The sequence below is a fragment of the Grampus griseus genome, assembly GCF_964374135.1.
Source record: "Grampus griseus genome assembly, chromosome: 4".
In the NCBI taxonomy this organism is placed as follows: Eukaryota; Metazoa; Chordata; class Mammalia; order Artiodactyla; family Delphinidae; genus Grampus; species Grampus griseus.
This window is the reverse complement of record NC_138997.1, coordinates 74,563,952-74,587,451: the sequence shown is the minus strand read 5'-3', so window position 1 is coordinate 74,587,451 and position 23,500 is coordinate 74,563,952. Positions and strand designations below refer to the sequence as shown.

General features: G+C 39.4%; 1 protein-coding gene across 5 annotated transcripts in view; it reads right to left on the bottom strand.

The window, feature by feature from the left end:
• Positions 1-22,186, bottom strand: part of GABRA4 (gamma-aminobutyric acid type A receptor subunit alpha4) — a gene marked incomplete at both ends in the record, with an annotated part of 63,943 nt that extends 41,757 nt beyond the window's left edge. Inside the window, 7 exons of one of the 5 annotated variants that reach the window (XM_082653675.1) lie at positions 837-989; positions 2,649-2,792; positions 5,449-5,531; positions 5,704-5,924; positions 6,888-6,955; positions 21,549-21,667; positions 22,158-22,186. In XM_082653675.1, the coding sequence (XP_082509801.1) occupies positions 837-989; positions 2,649-2,792; positions 5,449-5,531; positions 5,704-5,924; positions 6,888-6,955; positions 21,549-21,667; positions 22,158-22,186 (817 nt within the window). Of the gene's footprint in view, positions 1-836; positions 990-2,648; positions 2,793-5,448; positions 5,532-5,703; positions 5,925-6,887; positions 6,956-21,548; positions 21,668-22,089 lie in introns of those variants that run through there. The other 4 variants (XM_082653674.1, XM_082653676.1, XM_082653677.1 and 1 more) reach the window with 4 other exon arrangements.
• Between the last annotated feature and the right edge of the window lie 1,314 nt (positions 22,187-23,500).

Here is a 23,500-nt window from a genome sequence, read left to right as displayed (position 1 = left end):
AAAAGAAAAAAAGAATATGATATATAGGAAGCCACTGTAAAAACAAAGCGAATAAAATGTGTAGTATTCTGAAAAAAAAGATGTAGGTAGAATATAACAATAAGCTAATAAACTAAGCATATAATACTTCCAATTCCATGCATTTAAACCATTTGCCTTTTGTTCCTCTTCATTAAAAGGCAAATTATTCTAAGGTTTTCATATTCATTCATCCATGACTTTTGTTTTATTTTAAGCTCCCAATGCATTTCATTTCAACACATAGATATGGTTTTTAATTCAATTACACAGCATTAAGCTAGGAACCCAAGAACATCACCCAAAGTGAAATTATATTCAGATTCACACTTGGTCTTCACCTGCCAGTTCTCAATAAAGGAAATCTGGTGGAGCCCCAAAGGAAGGGATGGACTGCCCATATCCTCTGAAGCTTTATTACTTTGTATTGGCTGATAAAAATGAAACCTTAGGGGCTTCCCTGGTGGCGCAGTGGTTGGGAGTCCGCCTGCCAATGCAGGGGACAAGGGTTCATGCCCCGTTCCGGGAGGATCCCACATGCCGTGGAGCGGCTGGGCCCGTGAGCCATGGCCGCTGAGCCTGAGTGTCTGGAGCCTGCACGTCTGGAGCCTGTGCTCCGCAGCAGGAGAGGCCACAGCAGTGAGAGGCCCAAGTACCGCAAAAAAAAAAAAAAAAAAAAAAGAAACCTTATGTGATTCTTTACTTAGCACAGCCAGATATATTACTGTTTAATATTTTGTTAGAGATGATATCTAAAGGTTATTCCCATGATCAAAATGTAAGGTGGACAAAAATACCCAAGAAATGATTATAATTACCGAATACAGTCCTAGCTGGAACTGATTCCTTATTTATCCAGAATGAAACTTGAGAAAGAATTACTGTCATAATACATGGAATGTACGTCTGAATCATAAAATAACCCATCTTCCGTCTGAGGTGAAAGTAAACCGTCATAACGATATATTCACCTGCGAATGAAACATGAGGAAAATACGTTATAGGCTCTGCGGGCAATTATTCAATGGCTTTATCATCATATTTCAGACTAACAAACAGTATTCTAGGCAAAGAAAGTATCGGATTGTGTAACAACACAAGCACTGAGAAATATGTAGCTCCCAACTAGGGCGGGAATGATACTGCACGTCATTACACAGAAAAATATTTCTGTTGCATGTAGTAATTAAGCAATTTAATAAGTTGGGCTATAACTTTATAAAAATTCTTGCAGTGCTTTCTATTTTAAAGCGATTAGCCTTCATTTTCAGCATTTTCTAGAGCAGAATTTAGACCTAACCTTTATGGAAAATCACTAGAAAAAAATGAAATACACATGAAAATATAAAGCTTAATTTTAGAAAGAATTGGAATACAAAGGCATACATTATATACACATATATGCTTAGGGAAAGGTTACCTTACTGTCTTAGTTTTAGGAAAGGGCTTTATTTCTAAATGTGGCATATGTGAAGAAAAATACAAAGAAACACATATAACATACAGCCATACGTAACATCCCTGAGTTCAGGCATGTTTTATTGGCATTTAGACAAAAACCTAAAAAAGCTAATAAGTAAATATACCATAAGATTTCTGGTAGCTCTTGATAATATTTTTAATGTTACATCTGAAAGTAACGTATTGAGAAAGTTACTTAGGAAGCAGTAGCTTTATTCTCAGACTGTGAAGCCCAAGATTCAGAAGCCTCAAATCCTCCCAAAATGTATTTTTAATCTCACTTACAGGCTGGAAAAGAAATGTCTTAAAAAAAATAGTTTTTCCTGGTGATATGTGTATGTAAGGAATAGTTTTAGAACAAGCAATAATTAGCTTTTCCCCATTGAATATAACAAAAACTAAATCCTATGTTTCTTACCATTCACATCCCCAAAGCAAGTACAGACCAAGAATCATCAATAATAATCATCCATCTACTCATGTGACAGCTTTAATATACACCCTTAATATATTTTATAATTAAGCTTTATATTTTGCTTTTACTTTTGAAAAGAGGGTAGCATAGCACCACAAAAATTGGGCGAGATTTTTAAAAAAAAGATTTGGGGAAATCACCAAAAACAGGGAAATCCAGTGCTCAAAAATCAATGGTCAGGGCTTCCCTGGTGGCGCAGTGGTTGAGAGTCCGCCTGCCGATGCAGGGGACGCGGGTTCGTGCCCCGGTCTGGGAAGATCCCACATGCCGCGGAGCGGCTAGGCCCGTGAGCCATGGCCGCCGAGCCTGCGCGTCCGGAGCCTGTGCTCCGCAATGGGAGAGGCCACAACAGTGAGAGGCCCGCGTACCGCAAAAAAAAAAAAAAAAAAAATCAATGGTCAGATTTCCGCCTCAGAATTCTGTTGAAAACAGTTTTGATATATTTGATTATTGGCTTTTATTTCTGAATAAGAAAACCAGCTCACTTCTCACATGTCACCAACTCAGAATTTATTTTAAACTAAAACAAGATTTAAATACAAATAAAGTCTGAACTGTGATTTATGCATCAACTCTATTTCTGGAAACTTTTAGTTGTCCCCTGAAAACACGAGATATTTCAATGAAGAAGCTAGGACAAAACTCCATTGCCAATGCTAGGTAGCATATTGACTCAAATTGTTAAATATCTCACCCGTGATGGATTTGATAGTTTCACTTGATACAGTTTGCCCAATCAAGTCATACTGAACTAAGCTGGAAGATTCCTTTGGAACTTCTACTGATTTCTCAGGACCTTTTGTCCACGTATAAATCATCTCACTCTTCGGATAGGCATCTGGATGAGAGCACAGAATGTGGTTAGATTCAGAGCTCCTTTTCCATCAGCATTGATGGTCAACGATTAAGAATATTACACATGTTCAGGAAAGATGTAATAAATGAAAAAAAGAATCATTATGATTTATTCAAACACGTTTAAGATTGAGAAGACTGTAGAGATTAAATAAACAGCCTTGCAACTGGGCATATTTCTTATTTTTATGCCAAAGGTTTGGAGGGGAGACTACAACTAAGGCAACTAAAATGCTATGTATGCATCAGTGCACTTGGTATGTTTCCATACTAATAGGATAAACAGTTGAAAAGCAGAAATAATAAACCCCCCAAAAGTACTGTCCAACTGCTGCTCCCTTTCTAACTCACTGCCAGTATTTGACCAATATCGACTTCTTCCATCCTAATGCAGCTCTGTCAATTAGAAATGTACCAGATGCTGCGTATAATAATACAACAACAAAAACAAAAAGAGCAAATCCTACTGTTGGGAGAGCTCTCCAGGGGTCACCTATTCCAGACTCTGCCTCTGGGCAATACCCATGCTTTTTGGGAACCACTCTGTGGTAACAACTGGCTATGCTGTTTATAAAGCTCTCCAGGGAATGTACTTACACAACCAGTTGCACTACCTTTAAACTCTCACAATCAGAACATTTTCCCTTCTATCTTCAACAAATCCCTCCCAGCGGCAATTCAAGCCCATTTTCTATTATTTGGTGTTCAGTACAAATGGAGACCAGCTGCTTGCTTACCAGTCTACCCAGAACAGATAGCTTGGCTCACACACAAATGAGTTCAGAAGAACAAAGATGAATTGTATGCTACCCTCTGCAAACCTTCCTAAAAGCCCTAGAGCACAGTAGGTCCTCAGTGAAAGTGTTTAATTCTACAAAAGGAATTGATACCTAGGGAGACTATCTTTATAAGCGACTTTGCTAAACAAACTATAAGGCTTGTGTTGTCATTTAGCACTACACAACTGTGTGTCAAGGTTTATCTTCTGAAGTATATTTATGCCTAATCATACAGTTAAAGTCCCAGAATGCTATGATCCTGCATGATATTTTAAATCAGGTATCCTACTCTTGGCTATCTTATAACCATTTTTCCCCCTGTTTTTTCTCATGCCTATGAATTGTAAACATAGTTAAATGTTATTTTTCTCCTTCCAAAGTAATTAAGTATCTTTATTTGATAAGTATGATGGGCCTCTCTTTTCAGTTCTCAACCCCAAATCATCAGCTTCCAAGGAATAATTTCTTTATTTTATACAAACCCTGATGGAGGACCAACTATGTTTAAGTCACTCTGAAGAGTGTTCCATGAGATCTGGGGGCGGGGGGCGGGTGGGTGGGTGGGAAAGGACTTTCCCTAGATTAGAGCTATCTTGGGTGAAATTTAAATTATAGCACAAATAGTTTTAAATTCTGGCCCCAGTAAGATCGACCTTTCTGTCCACGTATTTTTTTCTGTTTTTATCTTCTCTCATTAAATCACTGGTCAGGGAGCAAAGGACCCTCTCTAGATTCAAGTTAGGCCAACGGAATATTGTGATTACTGGGGGTATAAAAAGAATGGTGACTGCCGAGTCTCATTAAGTTAAGCAATGAGCAATGATAACAGCAGGCAACAGTTTCACAATCAGTGAGACTAAGAATGTGAAGCAATAGTAAAAGTCAGCATCTATTTTTGGTAGATTCTGATTGAGTCAAAAATTTGAGGCAGACGTTAGAAGAGACGATCACATTTTGCTGCCATCTCTGAGAAGGCAGCTTGGGGGAAAGGAATTCCATATTCTGTCCTACCCATTCATTTTATCCTCTTGCCTTCATGTCCACAAAATATCCCAAATCCATCTGTCTCACATCTCCTCTGGTACCATCCTAGTCTAAGCCACCACCATCTTTGTATCAATATTAACACATACAGCCTCCAACTCTTCTCTGCTTCTCTCTAGCAACTCTACAATCCTTTCTAGGTAGAAAAGCTGAAATGAAATTGTGAAATGTCAATCAAAGAGTGCCACACCCCTTAGTAAATCCTTCCAAAGGTGTTCTAAAGCACTTAGAATAATATCCACACTCCTTAATGTGGTCTGTAAGGCACTATACTGTCTTGCTCTGTCTACATATCAGACCACACCTCCTACTCTGTTTTGGTCATGCTTCGACCGCTTCTATACTAACAGTGCTGCTTATGCTATTCTAACCTATGTCATGTCAGGAAGCCCCGAACCTTCTTCTGCTTTTTTCAAGTCTGCCATAAAGGATTCTGCTTGTAACAGAAACTATTAAATTACAAAAACAAAAAGATCATTTATACTTTCTATGTTACACCACCATCACACGGAGTTCAGAGGCCCCTAAATTTCACCACGGATCACCAACCTATTAATTATGAGTCAATCTACCTAGGCTATCTAGGTAGGCTAGGTAAGTAGAAATATGTTTTTGCTTTTTGGGGGAAAAGGGGTTGTTTTTACTTCTTTATTTAAATATATTAGATAATAAGCAGTCTCCTGTAAGTCAAACCTTGGACAGTTGTTGTCAGGGACAGTGATTTAACTGTTGGACTATGGAAAATCATGCACATATAAAAATATCAGCTTGCGTGAGATAATCATAAATTCTAACAACATTTTTATTGTAACTTACAACTCCCAAATTTCAAAGGGCATGCATGACCATCCATGGGGAAATCCACCAATCTCATGGGACACTCTGCACTTATGGTGAGTCTATGATGGAAAAAGGCAATTAAACAAAATCAACACTTTCTTTAAAAGTAATTTAAAGATCCCTCAATGAGAAAGCAGGAAGGAAGGAAAAAAAGAAAGACAGGAAGGAAGGAAGGGAAGAAAGGAAAAAAGAGAGTTAAAACGATAAAAAGCAAAAAAGAAAAATGACTACCTCATTGTGTATAAAATAGTGCCATTTCTCATAATTCTAAAAAGCTTATTTGGAGCTGTCATATTATGTGAGACAGATTTCTTTCCATTCCTGAAGAAAGTATCAGGAGTCCATACTTTTGTTACCATCATATTGTTCAATCTCAGAATTTCAATGGGGCCATCATATTTTAGTCTTTTGTCAATCCATGTCTGTCTGAAGAACACATCCATTGTGTATTCCTAGGGAAATTAGTTTGTGACATATTCAATCACAGATGACTACACATAAATATGCAGAAAAATGTATTAAATTCTAGCCTCTTTCCCACTCCAAAAAGACTACCCCAAATAAAAACAAATAGGAGCAACATTTTTTTTAAAAATCAGTGGAGCAAAAAAGAGTGTCAGCAATTAAAGCATGTTATGTCCATCTTTATACCTTAATCTTCTACATTTGTTAGATAATCATACATATTAATCATTCAAGAATAATTACTATAATTTAATAAAACCACCAGCACCAGGTAATTACGGTTGTACTTTGTTGTAAATCAAGTGGCAAAATTAATGTGTAACAAATATCACTGCATAATTCATCATAAAATTGTAGGGATCTCTTTAAGGCAAAGTAAAATATGTAAGAGAAATTTTATGACCACAGAATTTATTAACATTTGCCTAGAGTCAAGGAGAAAAGTAAAGTAGTTTCTTTGACCTAGAAACTGAAAATCTTTAATATTAGAGAACAGAACTGAATGGACAAATTTATCTTGACCAGTGCTTGATAGTCTAAGCTCTTTATGCCTGAGAGATGGAAGTGGGGGGAGGGGTAGTGAGCAATTGGGCCAACAAGGAATTCTAAATGCAGTTAGGATTACAATATAGTTTCATACCAAAACTAATTACACTCTCTAATTTTCTCCTCTTCAATAATTTTCTAAGGGAAAAAAATATTACATACAGGTTGTACTATGAGGACTAGTAATAGAACGTTCTTTTCTGTGTTGAGAGTAATTCCAAACCAAAAAATACTCAAATGTTAGAGCTGAAATGCAAGTTCCACGTCTTACTTTTGTAAACTTTTTAGGCTGTTCTTTGACTTTCTAGCTCTGTGTGATCGATTACAAAATAAATGCTAATTGCCCTCTTTTCTGCATGTTTTTTTCAACCTCAAAAGGTACATTTAATTTCCCAAATACCTACCATTTCAACATCAGAAACAGGTCCAAAACTAGTGACATATATGTCAGTTTTCACTTCTGTAACAGGACCTAGTAAGTATGAAGTAAATAAGTGTGAAAAAATAATTACCAATCTTATAGGCAAGGTGGGTTTGATAATTAAAAAGTAAAGACAGGTTATATATCATGTTTTCATGAGCATCTTAAATTTTCAATGAGACAATGCAGCTCTACAAAAAACGAAGACAAAAGAACAACAAAACCAGAAAGCAATGTTTACTTACGGTCAAAAAGAAACCCCAATTACTTACCAGGAACCTTATTTCTTCAAGATACATCACCCCTGGGCACTGCTACAACAGGCAGTGCAGGGAACAAAAGCTTTTAGCCTTTGTGATTTTTTTTTTAGTCCATCATCTGATTGGCCTTTAGTAAAGAAGTGAGCTGTTAAAAAGAGGGAACTTAACCACAAGATTGAGGAGGAGAAAAACCATAATGGCTGTAAGGAATGCATCTTTGGCAAGTTAAGGATATTGGTAAAAACTTAAACACGAACATGAGTCCTGTCACCTTTGATAGGTAAACCATCCACTGGTAATTAGGACCAAAGTCAAGCTCTCCTAAAAGTTAGACCTATTTATGCTCTACCACCTACTTGTTGTGTGATTTGGGGCAAGTTACTTAACTCCTCAACAGCAGCAACCATAGCTATCAGGCAAGACTGTTGACGGAGATCAAATGAAACTGCTCCTATGAGACCCTGAACACAGTTACTCTCTCATGAAAGTACTTAACAGGTATTAGTTTCTCTTTTCTTCCAATAATGGCCACTACTGAGATTCTTTCCTACGTCTAAATAAAACTGGTTCAGGAACAGGTATATGGGTGTGTCTGGCAGAAGGGAAACGTGGGAGCATCATGACAATGGGCTGACACAGATTTTAGACAAAGGAAAGTTGCTGCAATCTGGGTTTAGCACGATGCTTAAAATCAGAAATTCTGGAGTTCAATTTTGGCTCTAACACTTTCTAATTGTATGATCTTGGTCAAGTCACATATCATCAGAGGTAAAGGTTTTAATGACTATTAACTGAAATAATACATGTAAATCACCTGTGCCAGTCTCCAGAACATAATGTGCTCAATAATGATAGCAATTGTTATTATACATATCAATTTTAATTACTAGTAAAAATTTAAAATTGTTGCAATCTTGAACATCATTTTTTTTTTTTTTTTTTTTGCAGTACGCGGGCCTCTCACTGTTGTGGCCTCTCTCGTTGCGGAGCACAGGCTTCGGACATGCAGGCTCAGCGGCCATGGCTCACGGGCCCAGCCGCTCCGCGGCACGTGGGATCTTCCCGGACCAGGGCACGAACCCGTGTCCCCTGCATCGGCAGGCAGACTCTCAAGCACTGCACCACCAGGGAAGCCCTGATTTCTTAAATGATGGTTTACAACACTGTATGTCCAGGGGCTACCTATTCCATACTGGAAAGAATAACATCTGCTATCAAGATGGACTATTTCCCTTGAATAATGGTTGGGCAATCGGACTTAACGCCAAAAAAGACAAAGAACAATTGGGATAGCTTAATGCCCTAGGTCTAAAGTTACCCTCATAAAACAAATGAGAATATCTCTCCCTCTATATGGTGAAGATTGAACCACAGAAAGAAAAATAGTTTGAAGGAGAAAGAAAATTCGTTTTTTGAATAAGTATCCTACGAAAAATATATCCTTTGGAAGTATAGTGAGAGAAAAAGTAGAGATCAGGCTGATCTGCCATGAGTTTTCATTTTTAAAAAATAACACCTTTGGAAAACAGAGAGAATAAGTGTGAGAAGTTAAGTGAATTTTTATTTGAATGAGAAATTGAAAACAACAACAAAAATATGATAGTAAAGCCAAAGTGTTTCAGGAAGAGCTAGGTAATCCAGGAAGCAAGTAATGTGTGTTGAACCCTAGTAGATGGAGATTTCATTCAAAAAGATTCAAAAGTGGGAAAAATCACTCTGCTTGTTTCTTAAGGACAACTGCTAAAGTGTTAAAAACACTACTTCAGTGCAAGTCAGGACAAGGAGAGAGAAGTTACTCAGAACAAATAAGGTTGAGTAGGTCCTGACAACAGGACTGTTTGATGAGAATCTTGAGAAATCCAGTTACTTTGAAGATCAATTTAGGATACTGGTTCTTAAACTTTAACTGGATCAGAATCACCTGGTAGGTTTGTTAAAGTACAGATTGCTGGACTCCACCCCAGACTTGCTGTTAGATGAGGTCTAAGGTGGGGCCTGACAATTCGCATTTCTAACAAGTTCCTAGGTGATGCTGTTCACTTCAGTTCACAGAAAGCATTTATCTGTTTTCTAGAACAGTATTTATTTACCAAACCATGTCCTGTAAAATATTAATACCATAGGTGTTCTAGTGAAGTGGGGGAAGGGTAGGAGAGGGAGGATTTAGGCCAATCATATTTTTCCTTATACATTTATTTTAAGGTGTGTGGGTTTATGCTAATCCTTAAGGTTATAATGATTCCATGATAATAATGAATCTTTTCAAATTCTTACATAACATACTACTTTTTCAATGATTCTTGAAAACTGCTTGGTATTTGTGACATTATTTAGTATTTGCTTTATAAGATCACAAAGGTCTCTGAGATTGAATGAGATCCTAAAAACGTATAATTGGTAGAGAAATTTCATTCGGACACCCATTCAGTCAACATTTATTGAGTGACCACCTGCTGTATGCCAGGTTCCATGCTAGGCCCTGGTGATACAATGGTAAACCAGACTCTCAAGTTCCTTGCCTCAGGGAGTTAACATGCTACTGGGGGAGTGAAAGTATAAATAATAAAGAAATGAAGTAAATGGAAGAATGCTGTCATTCATAAGAGAAACAAAAGAGGCCAGTAACAGAGTGAGAGTCTGGGAAAGCCACTCTAGATTATTTAGCCAATCTTCCAAGCAGTGACTTTTAAACTGAGATCTGGATGATGACCACGAGACTTTGGAAGAGCTGAGAGAATGCATTTCAGGTGAGAACTTCAAGGCGAAAGGCTCGGACCTACTTCTCTGGCCATATTCTGAAAGTGGTATGTTTTAAGCAACATATTTATCATATATGTTATTGTCACTGTTTTAAACTTGTATAAATCTTCATGAGAGAGGTTGTTAAGGGCTGAATTTTGTTCCTCCTAAACTCATATGTTGAAGTAGCACCTAGTACATCAGAATGAGATCATATTTTCAGATAGGGTCCTTACAAGGGGAATAAACTTAAAATGAGGTCACTAGGATGGGCCCTAATGTAATAAGACTGGTGCCCTTATATGAAGAGGAGATTAGGACACAGAAACATACAGAAGAAAAACCATGTGAAGACACAGAGGGAAGATGGCCATCTACAAACCGAGAAGAGAGGGCTTAGAAGAAACCAACCCTGCTGACATCTTGATCTTGGACTTCTAGCCTCCGGAATTGTGAAAAAATAAACTTGCTGTTATTTAATCCACCCAGTCTGTGGTGCTTTGTTACGGCAGCTGAAGCAAATGAACCCAGAGGTTAATCATCTGTCCTGTGTTCTTTCCCCAAGTGTTCTCCCTCTGATATGCAGTCCAGCTCTGCCTCTGTTTATAGGCTGTGGTAAGAAGTTTGACTTGTATCCCGTAATCATTGGGAGACCATCAAAGGTGTGATGTAAGGAAAATATATGATCTAAATATATGATCTGAATCACTCTGGCAGTTGTATGGACAGCGAATTATAGGGAGGCAAGAGTAGAAGAAGGCTTTTCTAAGAGGCTGCTGTACCAGGCCAGGTGAGAGATGACGGTGTCCTGGACTAAGGATGTGGCAGTCGGGATGGAGAGTGGACAGATCAAGGGGCATGTATGTGTGGCCCTGCTCTCAAGAAATGGGGTTCTTCCCAAAGAACAATAAGCAGAGATACTATTACTATTTATTTAAGGCCTACTATGTGCCAAGCAGGATACTAGGCTCTTCCTATATGCTATTTCATTCAATCCTCACAACACCCTCCAGGGATGATATTTCATGAGAATTTTATGGACATGGAAACTGAGCTCACAGAGGTTAAATATTATATTCCAGAGCCAGAATTATAAGCCCCTGGATTGATCTACAAAGTATGTTCTAGATTTAACGATGCTAATTATATCATTAAATAATAAATCAACCATTAATGACTTACATATAATTTTCTATCTAGTACATACCATGCCATACCTACCTCTCCCATTTTGTTTCATGAGTAGTTTCTGAACTACGTTACTACTGCAGCTCTTCCTATGCATTGCTCTTATTATTATGGCCTGCTTGAGTCTTTCTCTCCTTAACAGCAAAGACCAATCTTAATCCTCTTGGAAATCCCAAACGAGTATAGTGCTTTACACATACTAGGTAGTGAAAACTATGTATTTGATTGTGTTCCTAATATCATTCCAGCAGTGATTTTAAAATCTCCCCAAAGGAAAAAGTACTGGAATTCATTTGTTACATCAGTTAAGCTAAAAATATTTCCTGATTAAAGTAGAATTCGTGTTTTATTTATATTTATATCCTTTCCCTGAACAAATCCCAGGCCTTACATGTAATAGGTTTCCAATAAATCAGTTTTCAATGAATCACGGTCGCTATGCAATTAAGAATAATTCTTAGAGACGCTTCCTCTAACACTGCTGTTTAGGATGTTCAAATCAACCCTCCTAAGAGCATAATTACATAGAAACCAGATAATTTTCAGCTTGGAAGGACTTCTCATAATTTTCTATGCATTTGTGTAACATAAAAGACATCTTTTATTTTAAAGCCTTACTACTTTGCTAATAGGGAAATAGTTTTTAATCCCCCAAATATAGTGGACAGTTCCTAAGGCAAAGTGATCTTCAACAGTCTTTGAAAGAAGGAGCCTACACCACCAGGATCAAATTCAGAGGAATACTCCCATCTTATTAATGAATCTAATAACTTTATTATTTGCTTGAAAAGTGGGAAGGCAATTAACATTTCAGAAAATTTCCCACTGTTTACTTCAGCTGTAGAGACCTGGACAAAAATATCACTTTTTAATTTCTTCTCCAGTAATAGGATCCAATTTGCTATCACACCCAGGAAAGAGACTTAAACAGTTCTGCAGATGCTGAAACGACTCATTCCCTGCTCACCACATTGCCTCCCCAGCCACGTGCTTGAGGAAAGATTTCTGGGTTTTCAGCCACCTAAATCCATGCATCCAGCTACATCTTACAAAACACTATTAATGTGTCTTCCCAAATCAAGAGACTTAAAGTACTTAAAAGGTACAACAACAGCAAGGAATCTTAGTGAAATATTTAAATAAGGCTCTAATGCTCTTTGTCACTTACAAAATATAGAAAAACTAGCGTTCCTGCATATTAAACAAGGAACAGATGTCTATTGATATTGTTGAGAAAGCAAATAACTATAGAGCTTTATTTAGATGACCTTAAAGATTAGTGCTTCCTTTATGGTATGATCCTATCAATCCAGCTCTACTTTTTAAATATTAAAGGCATCAAATAAATGAATAAATAAAGTACTAAAAACGACAATAAAATGTGAGCAAAAGATGAAAATGCAATTCACAGAAGGAAAATTCTTGTAGGCAACAAAGATTTGAAAAGATGTTCAACCACATTAGAAATCCGAAAAATACAAATCATTTCACATTAAAATACCATTTCAAGTATATATATATACATATATATTTATATATACATATATATATGTGTGTATATATATACACATATATTATATATACACACACATATATATATATGTATGATATTCTTTTCCAAAGTGTTCAAGGGTTTGTGGATCCTGAATCTCATATTCACTGTAAATGGGAGTTTGAATTTGTAAAACTACCACAGAAAACAGTTTGGCATTATCTCATCAAGTTGAACTCCCACTTACACTAAGATCCAGAAAAATCCATTCTTGGATATATATGCAAAAGAAACTCTTGCACATTTACAGCAGGAAATTTGGGCCAGAATATTCACAGCAACACAATCCTGGAAACAAGCAAAATGCCTATTGCCAACAGAGCAGATGAATCAGCTGGTTCCTGTGCAATGAGTGTATCACACAGCAGTCAAAATGAATGATCTATAGCAATACACAACAATAAGAAGGAGTCTTAGGAATACACAATTAAGTGAGAAAAGCATCCAAAGATTGTAAATAGCATGTTCAAAACAATTACATTTTTAAAATTTCAATTTATTAAAGAGTAAAGTTGAGCTAAAATGATATTCAAATAAAGCTATGCAATAATTTATTTTTTTTTAAGTTTTTTTTTGATGTGGACCATTTTTAAAGTCTTCATTGAATTTGTTACAATATTGCTTCTGTTTTATGTTTTGGTTTTTTGGCCATGAGGCATGTGGGATCTTAGCTCCCCAACCAGGGATCGAACCCGCACCCCCTGCATTGGACGGCGAAGTCTTAACCACTGGACCTCCAGGGAAGTCCCATGCTATGCAATAATTTAAAAAGGACTCAGAATGGTGGTTACTTTGAGTGGGGAAGACAGGCAAATAGGATGAGGGAGACCATATAGCAGAATAAGTTGTCAAGGTTTAATTATTTAAGTGGGTTCTATTTTATTAGAGTAAATAAATGAATAGATGGATAGATAAAAAGAAGGTCCACAGATATGGGAACCAATCATGGGAGTGTGTCATGAACCATGGATTATTAATTCAGAATCCAGTTCTGTGCAGAAGCTTTTTAAAAATAAATACATAAAAAAGGCCTAGACAATAAAGCAGCCATTTGTTTAATGATATACGAAATGCAAGTTGATGTATTTTTTTCATCTAAAAGAAAGCTAACATCCCAGTGAAATATCATCTAAATGTTCACTAAGTTATGGATAACCTATATCTAGATTTTTAGTGCTTATTTTAGGAAACAACAAATGCATTTTGCATATTCTTGCCCTAAAGAACCTGTAAATATATATTAGCACCAGTACATCTTTTTTTTCTTAAACTAAGAGCATAAGAAAGTAAATTTGTGTTCTGGATTCTACAGTCTCTTCTTGTCACACAGGCATCTTTCTTTCAGTTATCCCCTCCCTCCACCCTAATATTATTCTCTACTTGTCTATTTCCAGTGGTACAAAAACAGCTTTAAAAAAGGCAACCTTCCCTCTTTCTCTTCTCTTTCGTATTTAAACTTCTGGGGGAGAAAAATACCTATGCCTAGTGCCTGGAATTCTCCCCTTTCTATTCACTCCATCATCTATTATAATCTAGCTTTCACGCTCAGGATCCACTAAAATTCCTTTTGTCAATATCACCAGTTTTTCCCTATCTACAGCACTTTTCCCACAAACTTTTAAAAAATTCTTATTTCTCTCATTTTTAAAAAAGCTCTCTTGATGCTACTTTCTCCTTCCATTTACCAGCCCATTTCTCTGCTCCACTGTACGAATGTCTAGAAAGAAACTGCTCCCATTCTTTCTGGAACCCACACAATCAGACTTTCATCTTCATCATGCCACCAAAGCTACCCTTGTCAAACTCACTGAAAATGTAGATATTGCTAAATCTGGTGGTCCATTTTATGTTCTTATCTTTCTTTGTCTGCCAGAAGCATTAGACATAATCGACCAGTCAGTGCTCCACACTGAAATACTGTTTTCTTTCTTTATTTAACATCTGGTATGTACATTCTCTTTGAGGTTTTCCTCCTACCTCAAAGGTCACTACTTTTCAGTCTTCCTGGGACAGAGATTCCTCCACCTCTTTCCCCACCTCTTAACACTGGGGACTTCGGAGCTCAGTATTTGTACCTTTTCCCTATCACCATTAATTCCTTGGTGATCTCTTTAGTTTTATGGCTTGAAATACCATACATTATTGACATACCCAGTATCCCTGAATTTCAAGCCTATCTTCACTTTACATCTAATGAGCAGCTCAAACGTAACATATTCACATACAAATTGCTCAGCCACATCCCTAAGCTGCTTCTGCCACAGTCTTGGCAGCTCCATTTTTCTAGATGTTCAAGTCCCAAATTCTGGAGTGACACCTGACACCTCCCTTTTTCTCACATCCCATATTCTAGCTGTCACCAGTAGACTAGAACTTTGAAAAATAGCCAGAAGCCAACCATTTCTTACAATTTTACAAACTTCTCTGCCACCAACTTGGTCAAAATGTCCATCATCTTTTGCCTGGTTGATCCTAAAATCCTTTCTGCAGTTGCCCTTGACCCTGACTCACTGTTCCCAATCCAGCAACCAAGGGTGAGCCTTTGAAAATTAACCAGTTCAGGTCTCGCCCCTAATGGAATCCCTCCATTCACTTCTGATATGATTCAGAGTAAAAGCAAAGTTCTCACCAGCCTGCAAAGCTTTATACTACCTCATCCTTCTATCACACTGACCCCTTCTTACTCCTCAGCCCTGTTACCTTCACTGCAGTGACAATTCCATGCTTACCATGTCTGCACATAGAGTTACTTCTAACCAGAAGACCCCACCCAAATGCAGCTTATGCTCTTACCTACTTTGAATCATAGTTCAAATATCACTTCAGGGACTTCCCTGGTTAAGAATCCGCCTGCCAATGAAGGGTACACAGGTTTGAGCCCTGGTCCAGGAAGAGCCCACATGCCACAGAGCAACTAGGCCCGTGCGCCACAACTGCTGAGCCTGCACTCTAGAGCCCACAAACCACAACCACTAAGCCCGCGTGCCACAACTACTGAAGCCCACGCACCTAGAGCCTGTGCTCCACAACAAGAGAAGCCACTGCAATGAGAAGCCCACGCACCACAACAGAGTAGCCCCTGCTACTAGCCCCTGCAACTAGAGAAACCCTGCACGCCCCAACGAAAACCCAAAGCAGCCAAAAATAAATAAATAAATTTAAAAAAAACCAAATATCACTTCATTCAAGTCTCTCCCTCCTAACTACTCTAGTTAAAATTGCAACCTCCTCCCCAGCTTTGTATTACTCGATAGGAGTTATCAACATCTGACATACTCTATATTTGGCTTATTTCTGTTCTCCTTTTCTGTCTCTTTCACTAGAGTATCAGCTCAGGAGGGCAGAAAACAGCGTCTCCTTTGTCCACCAGTGAATCCCCAGTGCCATCCTAGAACAGTGCCTGGTGTATATTATATGATCAATGAATTTTTGATGAAAGTGAATAAAATGAAATATCTCCGTGTGGCCAGTTCTTATCTTACTTAATATCTTAGAAGAACTTGAGAGGTGTCTCATACCTCCTTCCTAAGATATTCCATTCTCTTGACTGTAACTCACACTCTCCTAGTGCCCACATATGTCACAGCCTACTCCTTTTCATTCTCCTTTGACAACTCTACGTTTTCTGCCCTTATTTCAGTTGTCAATGTTCCTTGAGGCTTGGCTGTGGGCTCTTTTCTCTGCTCTCTCTATACTCTTCTCTAGACATCTATTCTCACAGCATTACATACTGATGATCCCAGACAAAACTCTCCTCTGATATCCAGACAAGTACAATCACTAGGATGCCACACATGTATCCTAAGATTAACATATCCAGGGATGTCTTGATTTCACCCTCCCTCCCATTACTGTTCCTCCTCCAATCCTCTCCAATTCAAATGACACTATTCTCTGTCCATTTTCTTAAAAAAATCCACGAGTCATTTTTGATTTCTCTCTTTCCTTTACCACCTATATGGAATCTATCACCAATTCTTTGCTGAATTATACCTTCAAAATATATCTCACTTTTATCCGTTTATATTCATCTTTGCTACATCTACCGTCTTATTCCAAGCTACCATTAACTTAATGGAAAGAACCAAGGAAAAAAGTTTTTTCATTGGTCTCCTTGCTTCTAATATTGTTCCAACTTTTATATCTAAGCCTTTCTTTTTCTTATGTGGCAGCCAGAGGGATCATGTTACAATCTAAGTCATACCATGTCATTCCCTCCACCTAAAAATCTCCAGTGATGTCCAGGTTCATAAAAGGAAACTCCTTTACCAAAGGTTTTGTATGATCTGGCCTCTGCTAACAACTCCAAGCTAGTCCCGTGAGATTCTTCCTCTTGCTTTTCGATTCCAGGCACACTGGACACCCTTCACTGTCTAAATCTCACTAATTTATTATCTACCCTAGGATCTTGGCACTTGCTTTTTTGCTGCCTGAGAACAACTTTTGCTTACTCTTTCCATGTCTGTCACCTTTAGGTCTTAGCTTAAAAGACTTCCCTGTCCACTGTATCTGAAATAGATCTCTCACCCGATTTATTCTAGCATACTATTGGATTGTTCCATAGCATTGTCTTTATTTACTTTATTGTTTGTGTCCTTGTTATTTTTATCTCTCTACACTGCTTAGCCTGTATCTGATTCAGAATTATATCTTCACAACTTAACATTGTTCGTGGCACATAACAGTCTCTCACTATCTATTAGTTCAACAAATGAATGAATGAATGAATGAATGTGACAAGTCAGAAGAGAATGAAGTTGTTGCCCTGGGCATTTCAAGTGTTCATTTCATCTATATACTTTAAAAAATATATTCTCTGTCAACGTTCAATTAATAAAGCTAGCACATGGCACATCAACTTAATTTTTAGGTTGAGATATAGATCATCTGAAAACACTGCAAAGAAGTTTTTATTTCTGTGGGAAAATTCTTCCAAATTTACCTAAGTGTATACACTCCCCCAGTGTTTGCTTTTCCATTTTAAAATGTTATTAGAGCTTTAAAATAAAAGTTCTCATTTCACTCCTCTGGGGGAAATGTAGTTTTGCTTATTTTAATGACCTACTTAGTAACAAGACGGTCTGTTAATGAAAATTTGACTCTTTTTCAACAGAAGGGTGCAAAAAACTCTTACAAGTGGTTGTAGCAGAAGACCAGCTGCCTGTGATTGTAGCAGAAGACCAGCTGCCTAAGGGTTTAAAGAGTGAGAAGTGAGTTCTGGCCTTGTCAATTGCTTGTCAATTACTTGTCAATTACAGGGTTATTGGGTAATTCATTGCAACTTTTCTCAGCCTCCTCTCTGACAGAAGGATGATGCCTGCCCTGCTTATCTTTTTGCCTTGTTGTGATAATCTTATTAGACACTGTATGTGAAAATGTTTTCAAAATTGTAGAAAACCCTACTCATCTGAAGTCCTACTGTGTTGGAGAACAACCTTGCAAAACTGACCCTAGTGCCCCACTGCCATTTCAGAGAGATTGTAGAAGATGATCTAAGGCAATCATCTCTGTTTATATGTATCTGGAAGCATTTATTATTCCAGATCATTTGCCTCAGAAGACTGACAGGCACCAAAGGTTGTATAATCCTTCAATAAATGGAAGTGGGTAAGGGCTGGCTTCCTAAGCTATTTTCTGGTGGTTAGTACCTTAGCTATGCATTTTTAAGACGGTGTGTAACAGTGTTGAAAGTGGATACGAGCCAAGGGGATGATTTTCTAGCTCCTTTGTGGAATGGTTTACTGTGTGCTGCTTCTAAGCAGGTGCAAGCTACTTCTGGATGGTAGCAGACTGATTTGTCAACGGCTGGAAGAACTCTACCCCTTCAGATGTCCCAATCTAGTTTCTCTCACTCTGCCTCCTTCCTTCCCTTCTCACCTTTCCCCTTTCCTTCTCTAATGGAGAATGTGGGAGACAAGGGAAAGGAGATCTTGGAGGGATGAAAAGCAAGAACCATTTCAGTTCCTTTTACTTCCCCATTGCAATCTGTGCTGCTGAGTTAAAAATACATAATTTCATTTCCAAATCTATTTCAACCCTTGCCTGGCCTACTGAGCAATCACAAACCTTCCAATTTCAATTCAGATCTTTGCTTTTAGCTTTATTTTATATGGAACACTGCTAAGTTGTATAAACAGATATAAAGTAAATGCTTTACAGAGAGCAGAAGTAGGATTAAAGGAACCAGGGAATAAATCTGTATTTATAGCACACTGGTCAAAATCTGAATTGTTTTCATTTCATTTATAAAATGCCAAACTTTCCACAAAGTATAAAATGTCAAAGAAGGGATCATACCTGTGGCATCCAAGAGTCTCTGCTACCAATGATTTTTCTTATTATTTTCAGTGGTGCTCATTTATAACATCTTGTAAACAGATTACACATTTTCTGCAGGTGAGAATTACTATTCCTCTGTCACATTTGGCATACTACGTATTTACAGAGAATGACCCACTTCTAAAAAATGAATTACATTTACCACAAATATTTATGAGCAACAACCCCCAAAATTGTGCTACATGGTAAGCTATTAATAATTAATCAACTGCTAACACTTAAAGTAACGTGAATTCAACCCCTTCCCATAAAGCTATAAAAGGATCTCCAGGTGGGCAATGAAGATCACTTGGCAGAGACAAATAAGATGACTAATATTGCCCTTGAAACATTTTAGCAGTACTGCAGCTAACCAAAATCCAGCAATGTCTTATATAGGTTGATTTCATTCATTTTATTGTCTATATATTATCATGGGAGAGGGTAGTTGGTAAAAAAGATGCAACTCCAATGGATCCCTTCTTCTTTTTGAATTATAACTTGCATTATAACCAACGGCATAGATATGATTTTAATTTTCAACATTAAATAATAAAGCCATATGATTTCAATAACTTTTCACTTTAATTTAGGTTCAGGGACATCAATCCACTAATGAATATTTAAACTACATGTGATTGCATACTTCCATCATTTTTTTCTTTACTTGAAATGTCAAGCTTAAACTTTATGGGCAGATAAATCGTCTTTTATTGATATAATATAGCCTTAAATGGCATCACATCATCTGAAACCTTCTCTACAAAATTATTTTTAATCTAAAGTGATAATTTCCTAGTCACTTATGAAAGATCGTGCATTGACAAATGATTCACTTCTGTAAGGAAGCCTCTTTTCAGATTTGCATGAAGCCAAATGCGGTGCTGAGCAGCCTACCCCTGGAGAGGCAACGTGAAAAGAACCAAGAGAATCTTTCATCCTTCTCATCCATCTTTATCACTGTCAACATGCAAAACTTGAATTAAAACCTTCAATGGCTGCCTGTAACCTTCTCAATAAAATCCAGGAAAAAAATGGCTCCTGATTCCAGAAGACCGGATTCCAGCCTATCATTAATATGCTATGTTTCCTGTATAAATCACTTTCTCGTTTGAATCTTCAGTGTTCTCCTTTGTTAAACGAGGAGAACAAGACTAGACAGACTCTAAAGACTCATCCAGCTCTAATCTATCCACTTCTCTTTTATTTCCAACAATTCCTTCTAGGCTGGGACCAAACAACTTGGAAATAATGTCTAATTCTGTCCTCTTTCCCAGGAACATGCTGCTTCCTTTTACCTTCTACACTCCCCATCTTCTTATCTCTTAAACACCCTCCATAGGAAGCTTAAATGAAATGCTTCAGTGCTTCTAATATTATGATACTCATCACAGAATATCTGATAGCATCCCAGTCTTCATGGGTTTGTCTTTTAAATACACAACCTGATCTGGGTTCACATCCTGCCCACGCCACTTATTAACTGTGAACTTGGACCAGTCGCTTATCTTTCCACGCCTCAATTTCTTCCTCTGTAAAATAGGAATAGTAATAGCTTTCTCTTGGGGCTGCTGTGAGGGTTAAACAGTAAAGTATCTATATCCTTTAAGATAGAGCCTATGTCTTATTCAACTCATTTCCCAAGAGGGTAACTAGCTCAGAGTACTGGAAAGAACAGGAACTTGGTGGTCAGAAGCCATGGGCCAAGACTTTGGGTGAAGACACATGTTCTCTCTCTGAACTTGACTGAGACGTGTTTGAGGTTAAGAATAATATCTTGAGATTTCTGTGAACCTGGTGCCTAGCACAATGCTTGCCACATATTCTCATTACATAAGCAAAGGGACTATGAATATGGAAAAGAACAACAGTGCTGTTAATGGATGTGCCTCTATTAGACCCTTTATACACATTTACTGAAGGAAGAAATAAAGCAGAAATACCCGACTCCAAAGTCTTAGGAGGGTAGTAAATGCCACCTCTGCAAATAAAGTAAACTTTCATCCCAAGGTAGAAAAGAATAGGAAAGGACTGGGTTCTCTAGGAGAGCAGGCATCTTGTGCCCCTGATTGCTGTCCTAGGCAGAACAGGGTCGAGGTTTTGGCAGAGGGACTGATTCCACGTGGGAGGACAGGGAACTTCGTATCAGCTGTGTCAAGTGCAACCTGCTCTGAGCAGTGACCAGGTTAGGGGGGCGTACATTCTCGGGGCACAGCGCACCAGGGCAGCTGAGCCTCGAGTTCCCATTTTGGACACTTCCCCTTCAACCTCGCCCACCCGGCAGTCAGGTCCCGGAAGGTAATTGGTGTTCCGGAGAGGCCAAGCTTCTGAGGGGGCAGGGAGATGGGAAAGTACGGGTGGGGGCGGGTTTCTGGTCAGAGGACTCATCAAAAGAGGGGAGAGAGAGAGAAAAGAGACATTGGGAGGGAGAGGGAAAGGGAAAGAGGGAGGGAGGGAGAGATTGAGAGAGATTGAGAGATTTTTCATTTTTGCACGCGACGCATACCTCATGATATTCTCACAGACAGACAGACAGACGCAGAGAGAGACACACAGGACACACGTGCGCGTTTGAAATCGTTCATACCCCCAAATCCAGGACGCAGCCTGTTGTCATAACCATCGAGTAAACTGTCCAGGATGCGGGTAAAATTTTCCGGGCATAATTTCTCCTCCTTTTGGTTCTGTCCTGGGGATTCGTTTAAACTGCAAACGCACACACACACACACACACAAAAAAAAACAGGGGCGGATGGGGTTATTTTAAGAATTGATCAGCGAACAGGTGGAAACAGATTTATCTTCTAGGAAAAGAGTCTCTTGCCCCAAACTAAAGGAGGCAGGGCGGAGGGATGGGGGACAGAAAGAAATGGTCAGGAAAGGCGCACCCCGCGCACACGGACCCCAATATCCACACTCTTCTTGCACCCCGCGCCCCTTCTGCTCTCGGCGTCTACGTGGTCAGAGCAAAGCCCGGCTCCGGGCCGCTGACCTTACAGCGGAGACCAGAGGGTCTAATTCGCCCTTGCGGGGGGTGGGGGGGGGTGGGGGAGGCTGGCAGCCAGAGGGGACCCAGAGCTGGCTCCTTCTCCACCTTCCCCAGGCCCTCAGTACCTCGGGGAACTCACCAAGCCGCCAGGCACAGGAAGTGCAGGAGGGCGAAACTGGCCCCGAAGGACGTCGCGATCGCGGGTACCTTCTTGGCAGAAACCATCTTTGCAACATGCCATACTTTAAGCCTGTTCAGGTTTCCAGGCTCTCCAGATGCCCTGAGCAGGGTGCGAGGCGAGGGCAGAGGCTCTCCGCGGTTGTGCGCACACTCGCGCTCACACTCGCCCGCGCTCACACTCGCCTGCGCTCAGCCAGCCCCAGCCGCGGTGGGCGCGTGTGTGCACGCGGGCCGGGGAGGCGGTTCCTGCCTTGCCTCGCCCCCTCCTTTCCTTGCCGAGCTCTCCAGTGTATGGAGAGCTGTGTATCTCCTTCACACCCTTTCGTGCCCGCACCCCGAACCTGCCGGGGTTAACCCTGGGGCGCGGGCACGGAACGGCTGAGCCAAGTACTTTCCGACCTTTAACCCCGGGGAGCAGAACCAGGGGCTTCCGCCCCTCCTCGCGCTCGCAACGCCCCACCACGGGTGTGTCCCCGCCCACAGCAAAGCTTAGCCTCCACTTCTCCCTCCCGCTGGGATGTGGATTGAACCCCTGAAGCGCCTCTCTCTTTAGGTTGTTTGAGGACCTGTTTGTACCCATTTTCAAGGCTGGAGGTGGAGAAAGGGCGACATGGCAGGGCCTGGGGAGTGGGAGACCAGGATAGGGAGAGGGGATCAAATCTGGACGGACACAACCTCTGGGACTCTCCCCTTCAGGTGTTGGGGGTCGCCAAGGAAAGAAGATTCTTCCTGGTAAAAGGGGTTGCAACTCACTGGGCAGACTCTCGCCAAACTGTTAGGAAGTGGACTTGAGCCTCATTCTGTAGTCAGCTCCTTTGCCAAGCTGGTGCTGCAAAGATACCAAATTCCTTTATGATACCCGTAGCGGCCTGGCACGCACAGGCCCTCTTTTTTGTTGCTCCATCCTTTTTCTGGAGGGCAGAAAAGAGGTGGAGAAAAGGGACATCTGGTCAAAATTACTTTCACTTCTTGAGACAGCTGACGCTCTTTTTCTTTCACAACAGAGCTGACTCGACTTCCAGAATGCTTCAGGGAGGGGGAAAGGATGGCTGGGGAGACGGAGAGAGAGAGAGATTAAAATAGAAGGGAAGCCTCACAGTTCACTAATGACTTGCAAAGGAACACTAAGCACCATAACTTTAGTGTTTTATTGAACACAGATAAGCACTTCCAATAGAACTTTCAGAAATGTTAATTATTGGTTCCAAGGGGAAAAGGTGTCTTTCACCTTAATAGTGATGCATATGGAAATGTTTATATGATGGATCAATGACCTAAGTAATTTCTGTAAAGTTAGGTCCCTGGAACCAGTCACTACCAATAATTATGTTCTGTTTAGGACTTGGACCGTTTGTTCAAAGTTTGATGAC